This window comes from Alosa sapidissima, chromosome 13, assembly GCF_018492685.1.
Source record: "Alosa sapidissima isolate fAloSap1 chromosome 13, fAloSap1.pri, whole genome shotgun sequence".
Lineage (NCBI taxonomy): Eukaryota > Metazoa > Chordata > Actinopteri > Clupeiformes > Clupeidae > Alosa > Alosa sapidissima.
In genome coordinates, this window is record NC_055969.1 from 29,114,913 (window position 1) to 29,139,912 (window position 25,000).

The following is a 25,000-nucleotide window of genomic DNA, read 5'->3' on the forward strand; positions in this document are numbered from 1 at the left end:
CACAAAGCTAACCGCTGGATATGAAGATCAAGATCATCAGATATTGCTTGATTGGTGTGATGAATGTAGGCAACATGTAATTTCTGCTTCTTTGTGATTGGCTCTAGTGCATGTCTTTCACCTTCAGCTTGTTAATGCTTCTCTGTGATTGGCTCTAGTGCGTGTCTTTCACCTTCAGCTTGTTAATGCGATCCCGCAGCATGGTGCTCCTGTTGTTCAGCTCGTTGATGTAGCTGAAGTAGGCGAAGCTCTTCTCCTCGTTCTCCACAAACGTGTTGGCAATCTTGTGCAGGTTCCTCTCTCCAGTGATGGCCACAATGTGCTTGTGCACGGCCTGGTAGGTCTCTAGACTCTCTCCTCCCATTCGCTCCAGTTGAGACTGCTCGGCCCCTGCACCAATCACGGAACACCACCATCAGACACTGGACACTGGTCACTGGGTTTTGACAAGTTATGACATAATGGATGAAAGACAGCTCATACTTCTCTTCCTGGCCTCCTCATCCTCGACTGAGGGCACATAGTCCTGGGACTTCTGGGCCATGAAGGTGCGGAGCTTCGCCTTGTGATCGATGACCCGCTGCAGCTCCGTCATCTCCGTCTGGGCCTGGGCAGCCTCTTTCTTACTGCGCTCCCGCACCGCCATCATACGGGCCAGTGCCTCTGACCTGTCATACACACAGAGAGAGAGAGAGAGAGAGAGAGTATAATTAGGGAAAAAGACAAACACGAACAAAACAGAGCTGCAAGACCTCCAGGGCCAGACGATCTGAGTTTGAAATGACATGCACACACGTACACACACACACACACACACACATAAAACACACACTTGCCCACACCTCTGGTCATAGGCTTGAACTGATTTCTCGACCAGCTCCTCCATGACATGGTGCTGCATGGCCAGCTCTTTGTTGAGCCGGTGGTACATGCTGGCCAGCGTCCCTCTCTGCTGGCACAGGTGGTCAATGGCATCTCGCAGCGCCTTGTTCCGAGACAGCTGCTTGTCAAACCGTGTAGTGGTCTGTAATACAGCAAGCATGCAGGGATCATGAAGGCATCCACAGAACTAGAGATATCCTGTTTGTTGAAAACGCTACATGTCAGAAAATGAATTCAGAATATGTGTGTGTGTGTGTGTGTGTGTGTGCGTGTGTGTGTGTGTGTGTGTGTGTGAACCTCAATGACAACCCATTCTAAATCTATACAGTAGGTATACAGAGTTGGACTCCCTTAGTTTCCACTCTTTTGGGAAGGATGTTATTTGCTGATCGATTCACAAGGGTATTGGTGTGGTTAATGCAGTGATTTGGACAAAAAACCCTGGCTCGCAATCTCTAGTTCATCTCAAAGGTGTTTGATGGCATAGAGAAACTATCTATGCTATCACTTCTCTATATGGGCCAAAAATATAATCCAAACATTTAATTATTAAATATAAATTTTCCAAACCATCAATTAACTGAATGATGACCTCTCCAGATTCACATGTCATATACTGTGGTTTCAATACCTGTGTGTTAGTATCTGTACAAAAACAGTTGTATGCTATGACCTGGTTGAGACGGTCCTCCAAGATGCGAATGTGTTTAATCTGTTGAAGGGGTCTGCTCAGGGTGGCACTCAGCCCTCCCATTTGCTTCTTCTTTTCCCAGATCTTGCTTTGCATTACTTTCATCTGCAGGACAGGAAAGAGATATTGCTTTAAAAAAGAGCTTGTGTAAACCACAATCTATCCCATTTGTATGGGTTCAGTGTGACACAATGTGAACTTCACATGTTCTCTTAAAGTGAATAGATGTGGGTCACACGGCAATCTTATCAAGACAAGCTACTCTGACCCTGCTCTGGAGCACAAGACAATAACATGTGAACAGAGTGAAGCGTCCCAACCAAACCAACCGTGGCCTCCACTTTGGCAACTTTCTCTTTCTGTGTGCGAATAAGATCCACATAACTGTCGGTCTCCAGCAGGAGGCGCTGGTGCTGCTCGACAAGCGTCTCTTTCGGCTGAAGGCTGAGTGGATTCATTTTTTTCCTGCTTTCTTTTTGTTCTGTTAAGAAACTGTATGAGTGGCAGCGTTAGCATCGTCTAAGCAAGTGGCTCTACACGTACACCATACCTATGTTATAATAAAACTGAAATGCATGACGTAGGGTTTCTATTACGTTTCTCACCGTTTTAGAAGTAGAAGCCCTAGGCCTACTTGATCTCTTCAGCGAAGACGGTCTACTCTACATCATCTGGAAACTGAATTAAACGTGCGCAGAAATAAGTATTCCAGAACTCCAGTCGATAACTGTGATGCAATAGTCGAATTCAGGCAATGCATAATGTGAATGAGTTAGGCAACATCAGGCTACATCATTCGGATGGTACCCATAAACTAGGCTAGGCCTACTTCTGATTATGTTTAGTGAGAGAATAAATAATTATGAAATTATATGAAATGATAAGCCTGCGTGTTACCGAAGGATAAAATAATGTCTTCATGTTCTCGTGCCCATGCTCGGCTTATATGCACAACTCTCCCTTTAAGTGCAGAAAAAGATGATCCCCTTATATAAGAGACACTTTTTCTATTGGTGCTGTGACACTCGATGCTGTTCTGGCTATTGTTGGATGTCACATTAGTTTACCGTACAGTAGGCTACCGTTTGTAGCACCATGTGGCGCTGAGAGAGTGTGAAACATAACAGTAGCCAGATATTCGTTGGATCTGTTCTTTCAGTCCTATTTCTGGAGATTACATAAGCATGAATGAAATACGGCCATGAATCATTGGTGAATGTGATAATCAAACACGGTTACTCCATAACTGCGCGTTGTTTGTCATTTTTGAGCAGCTTATTCTTCGAATGACACTTCTTAGAAAGCACTGCAGGCAGAGGAACAATGAACGAGACCTGTGGGTACCCTGATAAATGAAGCATTCTCATAATAGTGGCTGGTATTTGTCACTGCCACGTGGTTTTGGTAATAACATGACATTTCCTGTTCATGACATTCACATAACTTTGTTGTGTTTGTGTGCGCTCACACTGGAAGCACGGGGAGAGTGACTTTCATATATTGTAAACACAACACGCAAGCACTTAAAATAAGTTTTGGGGCACCATGAAATGCAGGAGTACTAATTTGTACGCAAGGAAAAACAGCGTGCTTCGGTTTGCGTTTGCTTCCCCGCCCAATGCATATATCGCTCCGCCTGCCGGCATCACTCCGCAACATAGACATAATATACATAGACGCCGCATTGGCTGCTGGAAACAAGAAATGCGGCCGCCATCTTGGACCGGTCATACTCCTCATTGCGTTGCAGCAGAAAACACAAGATGACAGCACTGTGCAGCATGTTCCTGCTCAAATCGGCGGACCATACTCGGGGGATTTACTTTTCACAAGTAAGATTTAACATTACCGTACTATTGGTTGTATTTTGTATTTTCGAACAATGTGGCCTGTATCATAGCTACATGTATGACCTTTGCAGCAAAAAAAACCGCGTGAAAATCTGTTCGGTATTCAGTGAGATATGATTAATTAAGTGTGCTGACAGCTCATTGCACCGGCCAAACAGATTACACTGAGTGGAGTGGATGACCGGTCCAAGATGGCGGCTCCAAATCTCGTCAGCGCTAGTAGGGAGCAGCGGTCGATGCGGCGTCTATGTATATTATGTCTATGCTCCGCAAGCTCAACCATCACTAGCTAGTTGTCGTCGCCGGTTGGTGATCTCAAAGTCGGCTCTGAAGGAGCGGCACTGCGGAGTTCTCTTAAAACAACATCGGATACTTTGGCACAACTAATTTACATTGGTTAGGTTTATCTATTAATATAAGGCGTGGATTTAAAAAGTGTAAAGTGTCCCGTTTAGGTAGCTAAATTAAAATCTAACGTGATGGCCGACATCGACAAGCTCAACATAGACAGTATCATTCAGCGGCTCTTGGAAGGTAGGTTAACGTTGAATATGTATTGCCTAATTCTGTGTTTTATATAGGTCATTTTCTACTTACATTTCTAACGTCTTGAAATGTTCGTTTGCATTGAAGTATTAGTAATATTTAGCTAGTGGAACAGAAAATGGATAATAAGTACACCACTGCTGAAGCTGTGGCTGCTACACTGCTACCTAGCTTGCTAGTTAGCTAACGGCACCCTACCTGACGAGCAAGCGCTTTGGCACCATGATGAGCAACTGTCCGTAAACCACAACGTTAAGCAATCTGGGTCTTTCAACTCGGAAACCTTAACATTTAGTATTTAATTTTGGTTCGTTTTGTGTCCCATTAACGCCTGTATTATGAACGGGATACGTGTATGTGGTAGGTTATAGGGTTATTAAAATGCCAGAAATTGAAACAGGATTTCCCAAACACGTCTGGCTGCCTTCACACTAGCCATAAAGCTAATGTTAGCTAAAATGTGCTAGCAATCCATCCGCTAACCAATTCCCATTGAAATAGTAGCATATTGGATGCTTCCTTCTCGGAATATAAATAACCTAACGTTAGTTGCTTTTAAACGGCCAGGTTATGATCAATCGTTCGTCTGCCATTTACATTAACCCTTAACATTTGACGCAGCCCAAGGGTTCTTTAAACCCGCGAAATTCCCTCGGCTAAATTTGTTTACATTGAAGGTACCATCATAGATATTGAAAACTATGTTTCTACATCCCTGCGATTGAAATGAGCTGGTCGACTCTCACAGAGGACTAGCTTATTGAAGCTTTCGCAAGGTTGTAGAATGACATCATCCCATTTGGGAGAGGTAGATTCGATATAGCTAGAACTATCGTCTTAACAGCCACTGTAATACTTTCTTGAGGCATGTCATACAAGTCTGGCAGAAGGAACAGCCTTCTACGTGTCGGTTGCACTGCAGGGGGAAGCGACCCAAATTGACGTTCGGGTTGCCCTCCTTTGGCTGCGGTTGGTGTGTGTGTTCGCTACAAGTATTTAGGCGCATCTCGTTCTTGAATGACTATTTGCGTCAATATAAAATGAAAGTGTCTCTTCATGTTCTAACATGGAGGTCACATCTGTAGGTGCACAATTCCCAATCTGATAATTAGATCTGTGCCTTTAGTTGACCTATTAATTAGAACTGTGATCTTGACATTAAAACTTTTGTGCTACATCCACACCTCGGTTTAGCGGAATCTGTTCTACACCTAGGTCAGAGTACAGTCGTCTAAAAACGTGGTAATCAGTAGGGTACCTGTGTTAATCTGTCGACATGTTCTCCGTATTGATCCCATGAGGTGTGTGTGTGTGTGTGTTGGGTTACCTCCCTTCAGTGTCGAAATGACCAAAACATTTTTCACTTCTGCTATTTAGATAGCTTGATATGTTTTTGACTTCATAAAATGTGATTCAGTGTGCATGCACCATGTGACCCTCTAGTAATGCAATCTCTGGGCTGTATAGACTAACTATACATGAATCTTTAGAAAAGCTAAACCTGTTAAATAGGGCTGGGATAAACGATTATTTTTTAAACGATTAATCTAGCAATTATTTTTTCGATGCATCGATTAATCTAACGATTCATTTTTTCAGTCAGATTTGATTATCGATTATCTCTCCATTAATTGACTAATAGCAATTTATACATGTTGATTTATATATCTGAATGAACAAAACATTAACATTCTTTAACATTGCAATATATGTTTATTGCTCTTAAAATTCCAAAATAAAAGACTATACAAGTGCAAAGTAATGCATTCTTAGTCAGAGGTAGCAGTTCAGTAGAGTGTATAGGTCTAATTGAGTGCCTGTCACTTTAAGACGTTCGTTCCCTTGCAATTGTAAGACTACGCAGTTAAAATGCTGCTGATGTATGGATGCAATTCATAACGTAGTTAGTTCAAATAACAGTTTGTACTTCTCCTTGGGACAAGCACTTTTGAGTCTTGGAAAACACTTTTCCATTTACATCGGGATTTTGCAAACAGTCAGAGTCAATAAAATAAGCCCTGAGTAACGAAATTGACAAGCAGCTGTATAAGCATGCTAAACTCAACATCCAAACAGTATTCTAACATTAGCTTTGAGATACTGCTTGATTGCATAACTTAACTAAGTTTAGTCTCCTCAATGAACTATGTTGTGATAAGACCTTAGCAGAGTTAACTTGACTGCAGCAGTTTTGAACAAATTTGCACAGCATGGGCATGATGTTAAGCGGATTTAATAGCAATTTAGCCAGCCGTGTTCTATGCAATGCTTCTTGTGAACGAGGAGCGAGACGACAACAATCCTTCAACAATCGTGAATATTTTGTGTTCAATGCACATGCAGAGGAGGGGCAGCAGGCTCGTTACGAGAGAGAGCGGGCGGGGCAGGGAAAGGCTGCGTGCGTAAAAAGTGCAGCTCAATGAAAGGATTTTATCTTATCTTTAATTTTTAGTACAACATAGAACATCAATGTGTGACGGCCGGTTTTGATTTTGTGGCGCCAATACCACAGATTAGTCAACGTATGGGAAACACTTAAGGTGTAAAATTCAAAATATTTGGCAGCACGCGTTTTCGGTCTGACAAATTGACGCGCATATTTTGCGTCGACGTATTATTGACGCGTTGTCCCAGCCCTACTGTTAAACCTTTTGGATAATTTGAGCAGAAGACTGTTAGAAAGTTAATAGAAAATAGCACATTGTGTAGTCAGCAGATATCAGTGTAAACAGTGCCTGTGGTTCTAGCATTCAAGAAATGGGAAGTGCACTATTTTACAAGCGGGTGCAAGTTGCTCTTTCTTGGTACACAACTTGTCAGGCTAGCATTCGGTGATCTCTCTTATCTTGTGAACTGTGATTAGTAACACACATGGTGGAATATGATTCTAAGCCTTCACAGCTCTTCATAAATCTTTTGTAAGCAATCTTATGCTGCACTTGTATCTTGTTTGTGACCTATTTAGAAGGCATTGTTATCTTTGTTCTGTAATCATCATTTCATAGTGTACATTTTTGTACTTCACTGTAAAAGAGGTTAGGCCTGCACCCAGGACATGGGCAGTAGACTTTTAATTGAGCCGCTGTTCAGTTTTATGGCCAGAGTTAAGCAGCCATAACTCTGAGGGCCCTAAGGTGCACACTTTGTCTTGTACTCTCACTTTGATACGGGCCGTTCCCGTAGAAGCCTAATCTGCTCTCGTTATATAACCGCACCCTGCGATGGTCATTAAAGGTGGGTGGGAACGACAAGGTGGCCAGCCCGGCATCTCTCCTCTGGTTTAGAGGTAGCAGATCTTCTCTCCCAACTACAGACCTCTGCTTGACGTCTCTTAAACCTGGACCTGTCTTGTTTTCACTTCCTCTCCACCCCACCCGTCCTTACTAAGAAAGGAAGGCAAGGACGCACCAAGCCTGCACGTGGATTATCCATGTTTGGCTCCGGGACCGGCTCGTGCTGTTTCCCGAGGGCCAGGAGATGAGGGGATGGAACACGGGATTAATGTGGAGGGCAGCAGGGGTTGAGGGTGGTAGCCGGGAAAGTACAACAAGGGAGAGGCTCACCGAGGCCAGGGCCGTCTGGTTGAGTCTCTACTTTCTGTGTTGCGGTAGTGTAGTGGTGACTGTCACAAGGCATCACCACATCATAGCGGAGTGGCTTCTTCATTTGGCTAATGTGAACTTGGCCTAAGGGTTGTTGAAGAGTGTGAAGTGACTGACACCCTCGTCAGATGAGACTCGGTCCCATTTGAAAGCAAATGTTTTAAGACATGATGCGGATACCTTCACTAAGAGATTAGTTACACACAAACACACACACACACACCAGAGATGGAAATGAAATATTTTGTCCGCCTGCTACTGTGGCTGGTGGATTCCAAACTCTACCAGCGACTCAACTTTTTTACCAGCCACTAGAGAAACGGTATGAAAATGTGGTGATATGATAAATAGTAACCAAAATGTTACGGTTATTGGCATTGCAATACTATTAAAATGTGCTGAATTTTGCCATAAACCTACTAACTGTCCTCCAAGCACAGTAGCAACAAAACTAAAGGCCAACAGAACCACATTCACATACCATAGTGTCTTGTCATAAAAGTGGTGTGACTCCTTTTAGACTCTGTTGGTTTGAGTTCTGGAGCATCCTATAATCCAACTATCCAACTTGATCCAGCTATACTGTACATCATCAGATTTAAATATTTACAGGTATCAAGGCTATATTTACCATTTACCATTTATTTTCTATTCATCATGTACTGAACAATTTAAGCACAGCTCAGCATTTAGAAACTTTAAATATATGCATGCTTAGCATTTTGTGAAACTACATTGAAAAACTCTGGTTTTAATATTTACAGTTATCTAGGCGATATTTTTAACATTTATTTTGTATTTAGCCAAAAGCCCAAAAGTTGGAGACCATGTAGACATTTGCTCAAAACCGGATTACTCTGGAACGGCTAATTGTATACAGGGTTTCTCGCAGCACTTTGCAGTCAAGGCGGCCGCCTTGGCAAAACAAGCCTGCCGCCTTAAGTACGTCAAAAAAACCCAAACCATGACCAGCGCCAATCTCCCTTCTCCGCAGAACGCATTAAAAAAATAAGAAGAAACGTGTCATGAATCGAAAAATAATCACATTTTATAATCTTTACATATGTGATATTCAGAGCTAGTGAGCGGAGCTGAGCGGTGCAAATATCTCGCTCCTCGTTCTCAAGAATCAGTCAAATCGCGAACAGCCACAGCTCCGTTTAATTGTCAGGTGTGATGAAATGCGTTCATATTCCACTTTTTATGTCATAAACGTTGCATGCCTATGGAAAGGTTTAGTGGTAGGGTTGTCCAATGATCAAGTTGTTGCTTCAATTTGTGTTTCAATTTATGCGACGCACCAATGCTGGGTTCATCCGTTTGGCGCAAGTTTAAAATATTTAGCCGACTGCATGATTTGTCATTTTCGTTCTTTTGCCAATTAATCCCGACTGATCCCTTTAGTTAACGTTGCCAATCTTGTTTGTTGTTGCACTATCCGTGTTGCAGTCTTTTAAAATAAATGTTCTGAGTGAAATATATTGCCGTTGCTCTTAGTTCTTTGAGACCGGGGAGCTAAATTGACCTGACGCGAATTTGACGGGAGAAGCGGCCGAGTAAACAGCCACCTGCTCTCAGCACAGTGTTTACTTGCGCGTCTAATCGGACGCGCAAGACTGACAATAGACGGGCCCGTCCAGGCCCATCCGTGCCTATGCGTATGCTTTCTAAATTATTTAGCTAACTCCATCCCCATCAACGAACTTAGGCTACATGGCCAATATCTTTGAAATTTAACAGTCTTGGTTTTATTAGTGGGCATGCCTCAGACTCGTGGTGTGAGCGGTATGGGAGTGGAACAGAGCGGCCACTCCGGCCTCTAAATTAAAAAGCGCTCCGCGCTCAAATCACCCCCCTCTCCCGGGACCTACCACCTTGACTAACACATTTCCTGCGGGAAACCCTGGTATAAGAGCTCCACTCCACTGCTTAGGTGCACAGATTCAACGCAGATCCACAGATCTTGCTAGAATGGTGAAATACATCCACACCGCTGACATTATTTTGAGGAAGTAGTATTGCCAACCAAGCTCAAGTAGCTCAGTGTAGCCAGACAGCCTTTACGTACGCCTAGTTTGGAAATTGGGGAGTAAAGAAATATTGACGCAAATTATTGGCCGGAATTCTGTTATTGGAACAATAATTTAAAAAAAATTCACTTATTGTACGATAATATCAGTTGCCGATATATCGTGCATCCCTACCCGATCTGACTATTTGTGGTATGCTAGCTTTATTTATTTACCCGCCACAGTGGCACGCATAGCAACTGGCAACAGCCGAGGAGAGTAAATATTTGATGCCGCTGGCGCTGAAGAGGAACAGCTGAAGGTGTGGAGAGAGACAGGAAGTCAATTAGCACCACCAAGAATCCGTAGGTAACGGGCAGAAACTGTACCAAGGAGTGTTGGGGGTGGATTAAGGAACTGCCCCTGCGGCAGCTTATCAAAATGCCTTTTGTTGTGCAACACTGTGCCTCAGTTCTTGTAATGCAGTTATAACTTCATAAGCGCTGCGTTTGTTTACAACAGAGAGCAGGCCCTCAAGGCTGTCCTTCCCCTCCGTGGAGAACTGTTGTGTTGGAGAGACTATGTTTATGTGTGTGGTTCATGTTTGCACACACACACACTGACTGTGCATGTGCGCACTCGCTCGACTAGTTTCAGGAAAAGGCGAGGTGTGGAATGTGCCAGCCGTTCCTGGGAGTGGGATCGCTCACACCGAGAGCCACCATGCGATTGCGATGCAATCCCCAGCATGACAAGCGCCTCAGCAATGCAGCGGCGCTTTCCCCCATTGATGGGTGTTATGGGAAGCTTCTGCAGCTGCTCCCCTCCCTCCTCGCCGCCTCGTCACATTCTGCTAGGCTAATGCTAATGTTAGCACTCCAACCAGACACTGATAGGCCCCAGTTGACTTTGCATGTTATCAGTGCTCTAGCCTAGTTTCGACTTCCTGGGTTGATAAGATGCCTTACTCACCTCTGTTCTCAAACGTTATTCAGTTATATCAGGTGACTACATTAAGCAAACACTCATTATCTAGTGTATGACCAACCACAAATACAAACTGTCTGGAGCTTATGGATTAAACCACTTTTCTCTACACACACACACACACACACACACACACACATATTCTCTTGTAGTCTGGCCATCCATGATGCGCGCGCACACACACACACACGTTCTCTTGTAGTCTGGCCATCCATGCCACACACACACACTCATGCCAGGCTTGAGCTGGGCATGAGCGAGGGGCAGTCCACAGACTGTCCCTTTCTGCATGTCCCCACCTCGGCCTAATCTGATTAGCGAAGCGAGCCGTGAGAAACTCCTAGAGTTTTAATGAGCGGGTTTATTTTCTTCCCTTTTCATCCTGCGGTGACGATGGGTGGCCCCTTTCTGCATTAATCCCACGCACACACAATAAAAAAAGTAATTTGCTTGATGACATAATCCACCTTGGAGATGGCCAGCTGCCGTGTCTGAGCTGTCATGCCCCGTCACCGCCTGCCTCTGCTAGGGGTATAAATAGACCCGGGCAGGCCCTGACGGGGGTGGTGCTGGCTGCTCATTTCGCTGTCGCAGTTCGGAGCTGACTGCGTGTGCTTCCAACACACACACACGTACACACAAACAGGCATAGCACAAACAGATAAGTTATCAGGCTGTGACTAACAGTGCATTCATGTGTGTGCAGAAAATGAGTTTGGAAAGTACTGGACACTTGGATTGCTGCAGAGTGTGACTTGGGGTGAGGTGGGGTGGATGATCTAGTCATCACAATGACACAGCAGTGAGTTTACCCCTCTCTGTACTGAGCAGCGTGTCGAATGTCCACCTGACCTAGACATACTCACCACACATCCTATTTATGTGTGTGTTAGAAAGTGAGTGACTGTCGATGCACTAATGTGGAAAGTGTGTGTGGTCAGTGGACTAATGCAGAAAGCAGCCCGCTTGTGGTGTTCTGTCCTCGGCTGACTGCGGAAGCCAAGTACTGGGGTCTGATTCTGCTATTAGGAGGTAGCTTCAGAGAGCAGGGCTGTCGTCTCGCGCACGCACACACACACACACACACACACACACGCACACACGCAACACGCACACACACAGCAGAAGTAGGCCACGGCCGGCTCCGCCGATCACCTCCTCCCCTCTGCTCGTCTCCCTTGGGAGCCAGGAAGACAGGAAGACTGAACAGAGCTATAAGGCGCCCTCCCCTCCTGCCCCTTGTGTCTCTCGTATGAGCCCAGCCTGTTCTCTCTGCCCCCTGTGCCTCTCGTATGAGCCCAGTCTGTTCTCCCTCTCTGCCTCCTGCTCTCTTGTTTTGATGACAGGAGGGAGCTGGAGAGGCTTCTCACTTCTGAACCTTTCCTTTTTTACGGCTTTCTGCCTTTCTGCAGCACCTCTTCTCTTCTCACTACCTGCTTCTTTTGTTCTCCTTTCCTCGCGGTGTCCCTTTCCATCCCTCCTTTTCTGCCACAAGGAAAGAGATGGAAATCCTCTCCTCACTTCTGAGACATCTTTCTTTCTCTCTCTCTTTCTCTCTCTCTCTCTCTCTCTCTCTCTCTCTCTCTCTCTCTCTCTCTCTCTCCTCTCTCTCTCTCTCCTCTCTCTCTCTCTCTCTCTCTCTCTCTCTCTCTCTCTCTCTCTCTCTCTCTCTCTCTCTCTCTCTCTCTCTCTGAGATGCTAACCTACTTCTCCTGTGCCATGTGAGGCGGGTGAAGTGGGTCTCACTGGCTGTCATGTGCAGAAGCTGCGTGTTAAATGTTTCACCAGCCTGAGTGTGTGGAAGCCTTGCAGTGCACGGCACATGGGGGTGGGTGGGCGCTGGGGTCATATGGCCCAGCAGTGCGGCTCTTTGATCTGCGTATTGTGGCATCAAAAGGGAGCAGCTTTTGTCTAATATATATATATATATATATATATATATATATATATATAAATAAAATCACACACACACAGAGTAGGTGTTAATGGTGCGAGTAAACAGATATTTTGGAGACACACTGTTCCCTTATCTTACTGCTACGCCAGCATCTGTAGGAGGACTAAAATAGTACCACAGAGGACAGAGAAATATGTGCAGCGCCTATTAAAAAAGAGAAGAGACAGACTGCTGAGTAGCAGGAGATGTTTTTATCTCTCTCTGCTGCAGATCATCGGGGATGTTTTGGGCACAGCGGGATGTTTGGGGTTGCTCTGTACCCTGCCAGAAGGAGATGTTCACGCCTTTGTAAGAGCTACTGGGTCTGAGGGAGGGAGACACAGCACATCATGCTAGTGCACAGCGGAAGAATGCGTGGGTGGGGGTGTGTGTGTGAGTCAGCAGGTGTGGCGTGTTTTTGTCGGGATGCTGCAAAGCACGGCTCTGTTTGAAGAGAGGTGATTAGGCCTGATAAGGTTTTCTGCTTGTGTCCTCGTCTTATCAAAGCTTGTCTCACATTCCAAACAGTGAGGAGAGAGACAGACGGATCATTGCTTTTTGGTTTATCTCATTCATATGTCTCTCTCTCTCTCTCTCTCTCTTGCCCCCCCCCCCCCTTCTCTCTGCAGTGCGAGGATCAAAGCCGGGGAAGAATGTTCAGCTCCAGGAGAATGAGATCCGTGGGCTGTGTCTCAAATCCCGCGAGATCTTCCTGAGCCAGCCCATCCTGCTGGAGCTGGAGGCTCCACTCAAGATCTGCGGTGAGAAGCAGTAAAGGACCACACACACACACACCTACTTGATAAGATGACTTATTCTGGTGTTGAACCCACAGCCTGGGGCAAGCGAACCCAAGCACCTACTGTAGATGACGGAAGGTTGAGTTTTTCAGCCAAACGGCCCTGGGGGGAGACTCTGAGATGACGTCAATTGAAGTGACTAAACGAAGGGGCAATTCAGATGCTTGACAGACCTTCTGCCTTCATCGTAGATGTGAAATCAGAAGTGATCTCTGGCATTGCTTTGGCCTCATAGCTTCCTTGTATGAGGCTTGTAGCTACACAAAATTACCCAGAAGGCTGAATATCGTCGGCATGCTGCATTATGTCATCCATGTGCTGCTTGCAGCGGCAGCCATGACATCATGCACTCTTGGTGCCACAGGGTCCTTGCCCTCTGCCAGACATCTGAGCTGTATAAATCATGTAGTCATCCTCAGCAGAGGCCCCTGGCTAGTCTTTTATTCACTTCCTGGCGTTCTCTCTAGTTTCCCAGCACTCCCTTGCCCTGATTTTGACCCCTCCTGCTCGCTCTTCTCTCTCCAGGAGACATCCACGGCCAGTACTACGACCTGCTGCGGCTCTTCGAGTACGGCGGCTACCCGCCCGAGAGCAACTACCTGTTCCTGGGCGACTACGTGGACCGAGGGAAGCAGTCGCTGGAGACCATCTGCCTGCTGCTGGCCTACAAGATCAAGTACCCTGAGAACTTCTTCCTGCTGCGCGGCAACCACGAGTGCGCCTCCATCAACCGCATCTACGGCTTCTACGACGAGTGTGAGTGCTCCGTGGGAAGAACAGGGTGGCTGATGGGAAGAACAGGGTGGCTGATGGGAAGAACAGGGTGGCTGATGGGAAGAACAGGGCTTTAGAGGGATGGTGCCAATTAGTGTTGCACGATGTATCGATACTAAAAAGGTATCACGATGCCTTCACGCAAAAAACGATTCGATTTCCGACGTTTTTAGAATCGATACTTTATTAAAATAATAACGTTCTGCGTCTGTGTGAACTGCTGCTCTCACTGCTCCTTGTACGCATCTAGGCAAGTGGGCGTGTCAAGCAGGCATCTCTGAGTGAGTGAGTGGCAGCTAACGTCAGCAAAGTTCTTTGCCGACAGTCCTCTGCCTTGTGGATAAAACAAAAGGTGAAGTGAAATCTGGAACTATATGGGATACATCGGGAGTAGTGAAGGCAAGCCATCAGGGGGAGTCGTGAAGGCAAGCCATCAGGGGGAGTCGTGAAGGCAAGCCATCAGGGGGAGTCGTGAAGGCAAGCCATCAGGGGGAGTCGTGAAGGCAAGCCATCAGGGGGAGTCGTGAAGGCAAGCCATCAGGGGGAGTCGTGAAGGCAAGCCATCAGGTACACAGAGGCCCGTTTGTAAAATGTTTGTCATTTATAAGCAGTAGCCTAGGCTACGCATGGCTAAACACCTCGCAGACATATCCCAACATTTTTAAAGAGTTCAAAGAACGACAGATTAACGAATATGCTATAGAAAACACGACTACATGGTTAGTGCCAAGTTCTTCTCTTCTGTTTTAGTCTAGCCTAAGTGAAACGAGTAGGCCTATGGTTCTCTGGATAAAGCGAACCTTCCTTCGTCAATGAATTTTGACGAGACATAACGAGGTAATCATTTTGACGAGACATAACGAGCTGTAGCCTAATCATAGGGTGCTAACGTGATGAAAGCGCAATGTTCACGCCAGAATATCATTACCATAACTTGTAAACAATCTATTTCATGTTCGGTCAGTACTACTGGTAATATTTGTCATGGCATGTAGACTGCAATTTGTTCAATAATTATTGCCCAGATGTTGGATAGGCTACCCGAAATGCGCTAATTAAAGCCCACAGCATATTACCGTACGCGTTGAGTCCTAATAATAATAGAGTCCCGAAGTGTGACGTAGCGTTTCCATGCTGCTCCAGAATCACTGTATCTAGAATCTTTGATCTAAACAAGCTTTCGAAGTGGCATAAATAGCATTGAATGTAGACATGTGGCATCATTTCTAGCTAATAAATATATCAATTTAAACGTGTTTTACCTGCTAGGCAGCAGCTTAGCCACATAACAAGGATTCCCTGTCAGGTGTAATAGAAAGAAACAAAATTCCAGTGGATATTTCACGTCTTCTCAAAGACTGGCGGCTGTTAAGAGCAACGTTTTTTGCCAAAAAATAAAGCCAAAACACATCCGTGAATTTAAGGATTTTAACCGCATGCTGTGAAGTTACATGCAGGTCTTTTTTTACGGAGGAAACCCATGCTAAAATAAAACTCTGTAGTCACGAATTTCATCGTGTTGGTATGAATATATGTTGTAGTATGTGATTCCTACAGTGTAAAAAAAATATACTAACGTCTTAGAAACGGCTTATTGTTACGTGGTAGCAAATCATGCTATCAAAGAAATGGACGTAATGTAGGAATGCACACAGATATATTGCAACAGGTAATGGTAGGCCTATCTGACGAAGACTTGTACGCCTTGTACACTAGGCGCAAAGAAGACTCACATTTTTTCCTTTGCAACGGTCAAAGAAATCCCATGAACACGGGAAGGCCTAGGGTAGCCTATACTGTACATCAGATGGCCTAAAGATTAGGCCCCTCTGCATGCAGTAGTTTCAACACTGACCTTGATCTAGCCTAGTTTGGCTATTTAAAGCTACTTCATTGCCAAAACACAACACAATGTAACAGACCACAATGGAAGTTTAGAACCAAGAATTGACCTGCACACTACAAAAGTGCACCGAATTCAACATAAATGACCCAATACACTTGGAGGAGGTATGAGTCCTTTCTTCTCCAGATATCTTAGGATTTCCCTGTAGTATCGTTTTAGTATCGAGCATCGTGATATTTATGGTAGGTATCGTATCGAAGTCATAATTTTGGTATCGTGACCACACTAGTGCCAAAGACAACTGGGGAATGTGGTCTATCTTCTGCATGGCCAACATGATGGTCATTGTATTGTTATTTTTTTCAATGTAGTTTTAAGTCATTGAGTATCAAGTCTGAAGTGATTATCTAACAGTAAGAAAGTTTCCAGGAGTGTGTGTGTGCGCGAGTTGAGTTTGTTATGGATAGTGGAATAGTGTTGAAACTTGAGCTTATAAGCTTATTTTATTAAAGGGAGATTATTATACTTTGCTCACTTAGAGACTAAAGAACTTTGAATATACATGGTGGTGAGATGAGGACACACTCACTCTCCCCCGTAGCTTTGCAATGGCCTCCCTCCCCAGATTTACCGTCTGCAAGCGTGATGACGCACGCACACACCCGGAGACAACTGAGCAGATTGTCATCAGTACAGCCCAGTGATTTGTGCGAGTTTGAAATGAGCGTTGTGACAGCTAAGCTCTCGGGCCAGTCTCCACCATGAATTATTGAACACGGCCGCAGTCTCTGTGTGTGTGTGTGTGTGTGCGCATTTGCGCCCGTGCCTCATAAATCAGTGTGTGCTACAGAGGTGAGCTGTGAGTTGAGTGTGTGTGTGTGTATGCGAGATTATTTTTAGACTCCAGTGCTGTTGGAGAGGCTGTTCACCTTGCAGCACTCCCAGCCTTGCGAGGCGTTGAGCGCTTGGCGAGCTCACTGCAGCGGAGGGTTGGGTCTACCGAGACCGCACTGTCAGTGTTGGGATGTCCCCATGGAGAGATAGCCAGCTGCAGGAGCTATACCTGTGGAAATCCTGTCAAGATCAGTGCAGATATCTTCACTAAAAAGACCCTTCTAAGGGCTTTTGTTTATGGTAGAAGTGGGCGTACATGTCTTGGGCTTATACGCACTGCTGCAGTTCATTTCAGCTCTGTATTTCTTTAAGGTCACTAGCTATACACAATCTATTGGTCATGAAACCACTCAAAGCCATCTTTATGTGAATCCACGTAGCTGCTATTAAAGTTAGTGGCTGTTAAGGCTGTAAAAGGCTGAGTGTGTGTGTGCTACTGGGTGAGCTGGCTCCTTGGAGCTCACCTCTTGTCTGGACGCAGGTGGATTAGACTGCTGATTCACCTGCCCTCTAAGGGAAAGGCAGACAATGGCACCTTGGTCAGATATATAGAAGATAAGCTAATGTGTGTGTTTGTGTTGTGTGTCATTTTCATCATCAGGCAAAAGACGCTACAATATCAAGCTCTGGAAGACCTTCACCGACTGCTTCAACTGCCTCCCCATCGCTGCCATTGTGGATGAGAAGATCTTTTGCTGCCATGGAGGTGAGTGTGTTTCCCTCGAGCCCTTCAAATCGCCACCTGAGACACACACACACACACACAATCTCAAAGTTCGGACTCACAGACCTTGTAGCGCGTTCTCACGAAATTTGTAAGGGCTTAGGGCTGTCCAAATGTCACATTTCAAAGGGTGTGAGGGTTTGAGTACACACTTACCGAGCCCTTTCCGTGAGTCTGCATCGGTGCAGACTTCACCAGATGGAATTACCCACAGTTCAAAGCGTTGTGACGTTTAGCGCAGAAACCATAGCGAAATCCGGAAATCGACGCGTGCATGGTGCAAGTGTCAGCAACGTCTTTGTTATTAAACATCGCCACGGTAACATGTGATCTTGTGAGGTGCTGTCCCAATCCCATTTATACCTATCTGAGCCCATGTGGCCTCACACACTCACTCACTCAGCACCTGAGATCAATTAAGTCTGTGAGTCTTTAGTCCGTAGTCCTCCGGGCTCACTTTGGGTTTCAGCCACACACACATACACACAAGAACACACAGATGTACACACAGATGTACACACAAATACAGATCTGTTAATAGACATTTTATTGTCAAGTCATCAGAGACAAATGAACTTCTCAATCTCCGGGTGAAAGGAAATAGGACCACCATCCATCCAACTAGCCTCCCTCTACACCCTCACTCAACACCTATCTAGAGTTGTATTCTTTCCAGTGTTAGTGCCAGAGTCTCCTATGTGCCAGGGCAGCTGTAGTCGTTAGCAGAGCCCCATTAGCACTGTCTCATTTAGCTCCACATTAGACCACTCCAGCAATCAAGAGCCTATGGCCTTGGCTGGCTTGGAGGCCTCAGGATATGACAGTGGATGGAGGGGCTTAGTGGTGCCCTGGCTGATGGGATACAATGGGGGTCCAAAGGGTCACCCCCAAAGCCCCATTTTATGTGAAGGTGCCTTTGTCTAAGGGTGGTGCCCCCTGTTGTTTGTCTTCTGCAGGCCTGTCCCCTGACCTGCAGTCCATGGAGCAGATCAGGCGCATCATGCGCCCCACCGACGTGCCGGACCAAGGCCTGCTGTGCGACCTGCTGTGGTCCGACCCGGACAAGGACGTGCTGGGCTGGGGCGAGAACGACCGCGGCGTCTCTTTCACGTTCGGAGCCGAAGTGGTGGCTAAGTTCCTGCACAAGCACGACCTGGACCTCATCTGTCGGGCACATCAGGTGAGAGAGAGGCGGAATTTATGTACTTGTACCAACACACACACACACACACACACACACACACACACAGACACACTTGATTGTAACTGCACTACACTAAAAGTTTCCTCTTGGACCTAATTTATTTATTGAGATGAAATCTATACTATATTAATCTATGCTAAATTGTGCTAAATTGATCTACTAAATCTATACTGAATTGGTGTATCTAATGCAAATTTATCGTGATCAATATCTATCTATCTAATATATATATATATATATATATATATATATATATATATATATATATATATATATATATATATATATATATATATTAATTAATATTACATATGTACACTCAGACACACTCAAAGCGCTCCTGCACAATTGGCTCGCTGCAGACACGCTCATATCAACTCCAGCAGTACTGGACACCTCACACTAACGGCCATGAACCCTAAACCTGTACGCACACTTAATAAAGGCCGATGCCGTATGTGCACGTATAGCCGCACATCTTGGACTGAGGGACACGCCTGACACTCACATGCTCACAGCCTCACACCCATGATTGTGTGTGTGTGTGTGTGTGGAGTGGGATGGGATTGGGCTGTAATCCTGGGCTCCTCTGTGACTGATACCTAATCTGGGTTTGGGGCTGAGATTAGAGGCACGGTGCAGGTGTGTGTGTGTGTGTGTGTGTGTGTGTGTGTGAGCGCACGCACGCATGCCTGACAGGCAGAGAGACACAAAGAGCTTGGCATAGAGGTCAAATAAGACTTGGTTATGGACTGTTTGTACTAATGCTGCCCTGTACAAACATTCTCACGGCCACACACACACACACTTTCTCACAGGAGCGCACACACACTCATACATTCACAAACACAAAACCCCAGATTATACTGTAATCTGTCCCATTTTTAAAAGTGTGACCTTTGACCTGAAGTGCTCCAGCTCTCCCCTGCTTCACCAGGTGTGTGTGTGTGTGTGTGTCTGTTTGTGTGTGTCCCTGGAGCTCAGGTGCGTCCACGAAACTTCCCATAACTGCCATCGGCGTTGCTATGCTTTAACTGCTGGGCTGTTTTAGCACTGGACCTTGCCCACTCTTAACAAGCAATGTTTTCACAGCGTGAAACCTTGACCCTTAATTGGAATTATAAAACAGATGCTTGAACATTCCGCAGACACGTGTGTGTGTGTGTGTGTGAGATCAGGACTTGCGTCAGTATTGTGCCCAGCTGATACAGGCAGGAGGTCAGAGCGCGGAGGACCAGTAGTCTGTCCGTTGGAGCTCTGAACATAACTGGCGTGGCGCTAACGACATCCTCCAGGGAGGCTTCTCTGTCCCGTCCCAGGCCTCCCACACCAAGGCCAGTCTGTGGGGTCAGACAAGGCCAGCAGTGCCCAGTGCCAATTTCCCCCCTAGACTCAGGCTGGAACCGCTGATGTTACAGGATGCAACAGAGCTCTGTTTGTGTGTCGTTGTGACCGCTTGTCTCCAGAGTTTTCTGGTATCCCAGTTTAGGTGCCACAGACTGTGTGTGTCTGTGTGTATGTGTGTTTGTGTGTGTGTGTGGTGGCTCAAGTTGCCAAATAATACTAAACCCTCCTTTTAAACTTTGCCTTCGCTAAGCTTTAAGTGTGTCTGTGTGAGGGAGCGCAAGCTCTGGCCCAGTTTCTGGGGTGTTGCTGCTTCAGTTGCCACCCCTCGCCCTGACTCCCCTCGTCTCTGGCGCCCCCTGCAGGTGGTCGAGGATGGTTACGAGTTCTTTGCCAAGAGGCAGCTGGTGACTCTCTTCTCTGCACCCAACTACTGTGGAGAGTTCGACAACGCTGGAGCCATGATGAGTGTGGATGAGACGCTCATGTGCTCTTTCCAGGTATGTGGGACACACACACACACACACACACACACACACACACACACACACGTTCATATGTACGTTAGGGAAGTGTGAGTGTTTTTCCACATTATGCTGTGGTGTGAAGAAAGCTGAGGTGATGAGGCATTAATGTTGGAGGCTGTAGATGAGCTCAGTTTCCACTGTGTTAGTCAGGCTGGGTAAGGCTGCTGGGCATCACAGGGAACTACTAGGAGCAAGTCAACACTTGTGAAGCTTCCTTTTGTGTACATGTGAATCTCACACACACACACACACACACACCCACACCCACTAACACACTTGTCTACTCTTGTCACACACATTCATACTCACAGCTTTCTAACGGTGTCTCTGTGTCATGGGACAGATCTTGAAGCCAGCGGAGAAGAAGAAGCCCAACTCCAGCCGTCCAGTGACCCCGCCCAGGAACATGGTGACCAAGCAGGCGAAGAAATGAGGGGCCCACCGCCCCCGCGGGCATCGGGGGTCATGACCCGAACGTGTTGGCCATGCTGGACTCTTCTCATGTGGTCTTCATCTGTCTGCTTGGAGCTCCACTTTTCCCTCTTGGTTCTTTTTAGTGGTCGCTTGAACTCACTCGAACTGTCGACTGCCTTTTTATTTTCCTCTTTGTTTTTTGTTTCCCCCTCTTTTGTGTTCCGTCCACGTTTTTTTTTTTTTTTAATTTTTGCAGCGACCCACGAAAAAGACCACACTGCTCCACAGAATGAGACGGGGAGGTCATGGGATGTGGGGTGGGTGGGGGCACATTGTATAGTTTCCTTTTTTTGTTTGTTTTGTTTTTAATGTAATTGGCTCATTTTTCATTTTGGTAAATCTCCAGAGACTTAAATGGCTTTTTCTAACCTTGAATACTTCAGGATCGAGCATTTCAGTCTCCAGCACCATTTCACAAACACACACACACACACACACACACACACACGACACACTTCCATTCACACACACACTCGCACGCTTGCTGGCAGCAGGATGGCAGGAATCACGCTTTGAAGCGCTCCGCTCTGTGGCTGGGAAAGACCTCACACTCGCCCCGCAGGACCTTTGAACACTCCAGAGCTCCAGCCGAACAGACGACAGGAAGAAGAAACCGTAAACAAAAAGAAAACGAAAAAGGAGAAAAAAAAAACAGAAAAATGACCCGTACTTCTATTGCTCCCAAATGTAGTTGTTCAAACCACTGTGATCAAACCATACTCAGTGTGTTCACTTTAGCATGAAGCAAAGCAGAATAGCTTTTCTGAAACGCAAGAGGCTGTCATTTTCGACTTCATTTTTCCCTCATGTAGATTTCTAGGCCTTTCACCTTTTTGTTTCTGCCTGGTGTTCGTGCCATGGGATTTGGGCTACCATTTTGCTCTCGTCAAATATATTTTTGAAAGTCGTTGGCTTGTTTTATATTTGTATTTTATTTTTCTTAATTTTTTGGAAGCCATCGTTGGCAGTGCGTTTTGTTTGTTTGTTTTTTTAGGATTTTCATTTTCCTTCTTCACCATGAGTTTTGGTTGTAGCACTCTTCCTATGGATGTACGCTCCCTCTGCTAATTTTTTTTTATAATCCATCAAAGGAAGTTGGTGGGTTTGTTTGAAGCACAGCTGAGACACTTCAGATCGGAAACACACTTGGTCTGTCCAATGCGGTCATTGTAGATCTTAAGTACTGTTTTCATGTCCATCTTATAACATGATGCCTTGTTTCTTCTTCTGCTACTGCTTCTCATGTTGTGTTCTTTGGGACTCACCGATGAGGCATGTCATGCCTCCAGAAGTTTTTTTTTTTTTTTTGTTTGTTTTTTTTCCTGCATCCTGTTTGGGCATGCGGATGATGACGGAAGGCGACAACGATATCTCCAGGAGGACTTTTATGTTGCATGCATCTAGTCTTTAGAAATGTTAGGACTTTTAGGCACACTGCCTTCTCTCTCTTTCTGCCAATCTCTCTCTTTTTCTCTCTCTCTCTCTCTCTTCTGGCATGCGTGTTTCAGCATGCCCACCATGATGTAGCTGTCCATCAGGTATTTAACTTTTTAAAATCCAAACTCAAGATTTCTTTTGTCATGCTTTTTTCTCTCTCTCTCTTTTCTTATCTCCTGTTCATCTCATGTCTCACCTTAAACCTGCTGTACAACTCAGAAAAACAACTTTTGTTCAGTCTTGGCAATAAAACTCAGATTTCCACATAGAAGTAATTGTATTACTTGGTTAAATAACGGTAGACGGAAAGAGGGGGGGAGGGGGCAATGCAATACTACTGGATTCTATTCGACAGTCGTGGAATAAACAAAACAAACTTGACCTTTGATCAGATGAATGTCACCGCTGGTATATGCAAACCTGTTGTGATGCTGTGGGAAGGTGAAAATGGGCATGGCCAGATATACAATGTCTGAGCAACAGTGCCATCTGTTGGCAGAGGATATGACATGATTAGATGTGTACATAGGTGCTTGCAGTTACATTTCTGTGGGTCTATCTTGAATTTCATTGACAAGCGCAAACACAAAATATATCACACGATTAGTACATGTACTAAACTTCACACTTTAATGATGTTTGGTCAGTCAGTTCCTTTTAATTGATTTTATTCATTTATTATATAAACAAATACATTCTATAGTAAAATAAAACGATGATTGCAAAGATTTGAGAGAAAAAAAAAACAGATCTGTGCAAAATTAGATGATCATTCCCCATCCCACAGCTGAACTCACTTTCAGCCGTCCTTGTTTGCTAAGAAGGGGAAAGGTTAGTTTCTTGCTGCAGTTTTGCTTTTTATGCAAAGAAGTGCATTTGACAATCCTGTAACAGGCCAGACATTAGTTTTTAACCACATGAATTCCATTTCTATAACACATGAACTGCTCAATAAGTCTTCACAGCTGAGACAAGTTGCTTTGTGATGAGTGTGTAGACTTATCCCCAGTGGTCGAACTGTCCGTAACATTTTACAGCTGGGAAGTAGATTATCTGGGAGAGCTTAAAGATCTCTGCCTGTTGCTCTTAAACTAGTATGACTGTCCTGGACAGGACAGATGTGTCGTTTCCTTGACCTACACAGTAAATTAACTGGCAGAGCATCAGAACACCCATTTGTGTTTGGAGATGACTGACACAGCTGGATCTGGACACTACCAGATCTTAAGGGAAGCCTGTAAATGCTTTGAGTAAAAGGAGAGTAAAAAAAAAAACAGGAGCGTGTCGGTTTTGTGAAAGCACAGCAGCCACTGGTAAAGGCCGAGGTCTGGTTGAAAGAATTTACAAGAAAAGAAGTTGAAATAAGGCAATGTGGTGACAGGGGTCTGGCTATGTGAGAGAACTGCTCTGGTCACCTAAGAACATGTATGGCCTGGAGAGGGGGTGACCAGTACTGAATGAATGAAAAAGAAGGACAAACCGCTTCAAAGAGTTTTACAGTACAGTATGGCTGAACTTAATTTCTTATGCCAAAGAAACTCAGTGACTGCTAGACACGTCTACTAAGGTGTCCTGGAAACAATGGTGTCCATTTCTTTCAACAAATTGTGTTTATTTAATTTTTACATTTTTTTTTAAATCTGCATTTATCTGTCGTGTTCGGCTCAGAGTGCAGTTACAGAAAGAACATTTGGGCTAAACAATATTGCTTGTTTAGTTGTTTAACATTTCAGCTTCCTAAACAAGGAGCATGTACAAAAAAGAAACAGGTCTTCTAACTCTAAACTGGACTGTAATTTTAGTAAAGCTGGCTTGTGTGAATTCTGAGATAAGAAAGAGAGATATTCTTTGACTGAATATCCTCTGCTATTGCATCACTGGTTTGGGTGTATTGCTGTGCTTTCACGAAATAGGCTACATTCTCAATCCAACATTCATGAGCTAAACTCTTCCAAGCCTACTGTTTTTGCATTTGAAGCAGTTTCAGTGTACTGTATGTGTGCAAGTGGTGTGCTTGTCTCCCTTTAAGGTAACTGAATATTTAAGAAAATTACAGTCAGTGTTCTCCCTGACAAGGTCAAGTCAACATATAATACTGTAGCTACTGCTGAAAATGTTAAAGGAAATTTCTTTATAAAAAAAAGATTGATAATACTGGATGTTTGAATTATTGCAATCCATTCAAACTTCAATAGGACCCAAATATATCTGCAACTGACTAAATGAGTTGATTGTAGACTCCCTACTGTTTTGTCTTGTGTAGCTCTAGCAAACCACCTCTGACTGGTTGCTTCAGGGCAGAAAAGGCCTTGGTTTGTATGGAAGAAACTCACTGGTAGATACAAACAGTGTGTAAGCAAAACTATTTCTCTCAGGTGAGGTACTGCTAGTGTGAGGCTGAGCTGGTCACTGAGCGTGGTTGGCCGTTTTCTTTTTTTGTCCTGAAAAAGAATGGCGTAGACTTGTGTCTGAA

General features: G+C 45.0%; 3 protein-coding genes across 4 annotated transcripts in view; 1 reads left to right on the forward strand and 2 right to left on the reverse strand.

The window, feature by feature from the left end:
* Nucleotides 1–2,294, reverse strand: part of LOC121681040 (coiled-coil domain-containing protein 63-like) — a 5,129-nt gene extending 2,835 nt beyond the window's left edge. The window contains exons 1-6 of one of the 2 annotated variants that reach the window (XM_042060655.1): nucleotides 2,179–2,294; nucleotides 1,903–2,065; nucleotides 1,556–1,678; nucleotides 843–1,024; nucleotides 484–668; nucleotides 173–390 (exon numbers count right to left, since the gene is read on the reverse strand). In XM_042060655.1, the coding sequence (XP_041916589.1) occupies nucleotides 173–390; nucleotides 484–668; nucleotides 843–1,024; nucleotides 1,556–1,678; nucleotides 1,903–2,031 (837 nt within the window). In that variant the 5' untranslated portion in view covers nucleotides 2,032–2,065; nucleotides 2,179–2,294. Of the gene's footprint in view, nucleotides 1–172; nucleotides 391–483; nucleotides 669–842; nucleotides 1,025–1,555; nucleotides 1,679–1,902; nucleotides 2,119–2,178 lie in introns of those variants that run through there. The other variant, XM_042060654.1, reaches the window with a different exon arrangement.
* Nucleotides 2,295–3,699: 1,405 nt separating this feature from the next.
* On the forward strand, nucleotides 3,700–22,798 carry ppp1cc (protein phosphatase 1, catalytic subunit, gamma isozyme). Its single transcript, XM_042058654.1, has 7 exons — nucleotides 3,700–3,957; nucleotides 13,133–13,264; nucleotides 13,829–14,059; nucleotides 17,419–17,523; nucleotides 18,498–18,721; nucleotides 20,455–20,589; nucleotides 20,960–22,798. The coding sequence occupies exons 1-7, from the start codon at nucleotides 3,903–3,905 to the stop codon at nucleotides 21,047–21,049; spliced, it is 972 nt and encodes a 323-aa protein (XP_041914588.1). The 5' UTR covers nucleotides 3,700–3,902; the 3' UTR covers nucleotides 21,050–22,798.
* A 367-nt stretch (nucleotides 22,799–23,165) lies between these two features.
* mcc (MCC regulator of WNT signaling pathway) overlaps nucleotides 23,166–25,000 on the reverse strand; it is a 133,468-nt gene continuing 131,633 nt past the window's right edge. Inside the window, exon 20 of the mRNA XM_042059983.1 lies at nucleotides 23,166–25,000. This exon is cut by the window's right edge and continues 728 nt beyond it. The gene's annotated coding sequence lies outside the window, so the exon portion shown is untranslated.

Excerpts from the sequence above, each read along its gene's own strand:
- ppp1cc (XM_042058654.1), top strand. The coding sequence starts at position 3,903 with ATGGCCGACATCGACAAGCTCAACATAGACAGTATCATTCAGCGGCTC. Across the intron at positions 13,265-13,828 it reads GGCTCCACTCAAGATCTGCG|GAGACATCCACGGCCAGTAC; the intron begins GTGAGAAGCAGT and ends TTCTCTCTCCAG. Across the intron at positions 14,060-17,418 it reads CTACGGCTTCTACGACGAGT|GCAAAAGACGCTACAATATC; the intron begins GTGAGTGCTCCG and ends TTTCATCATCAG.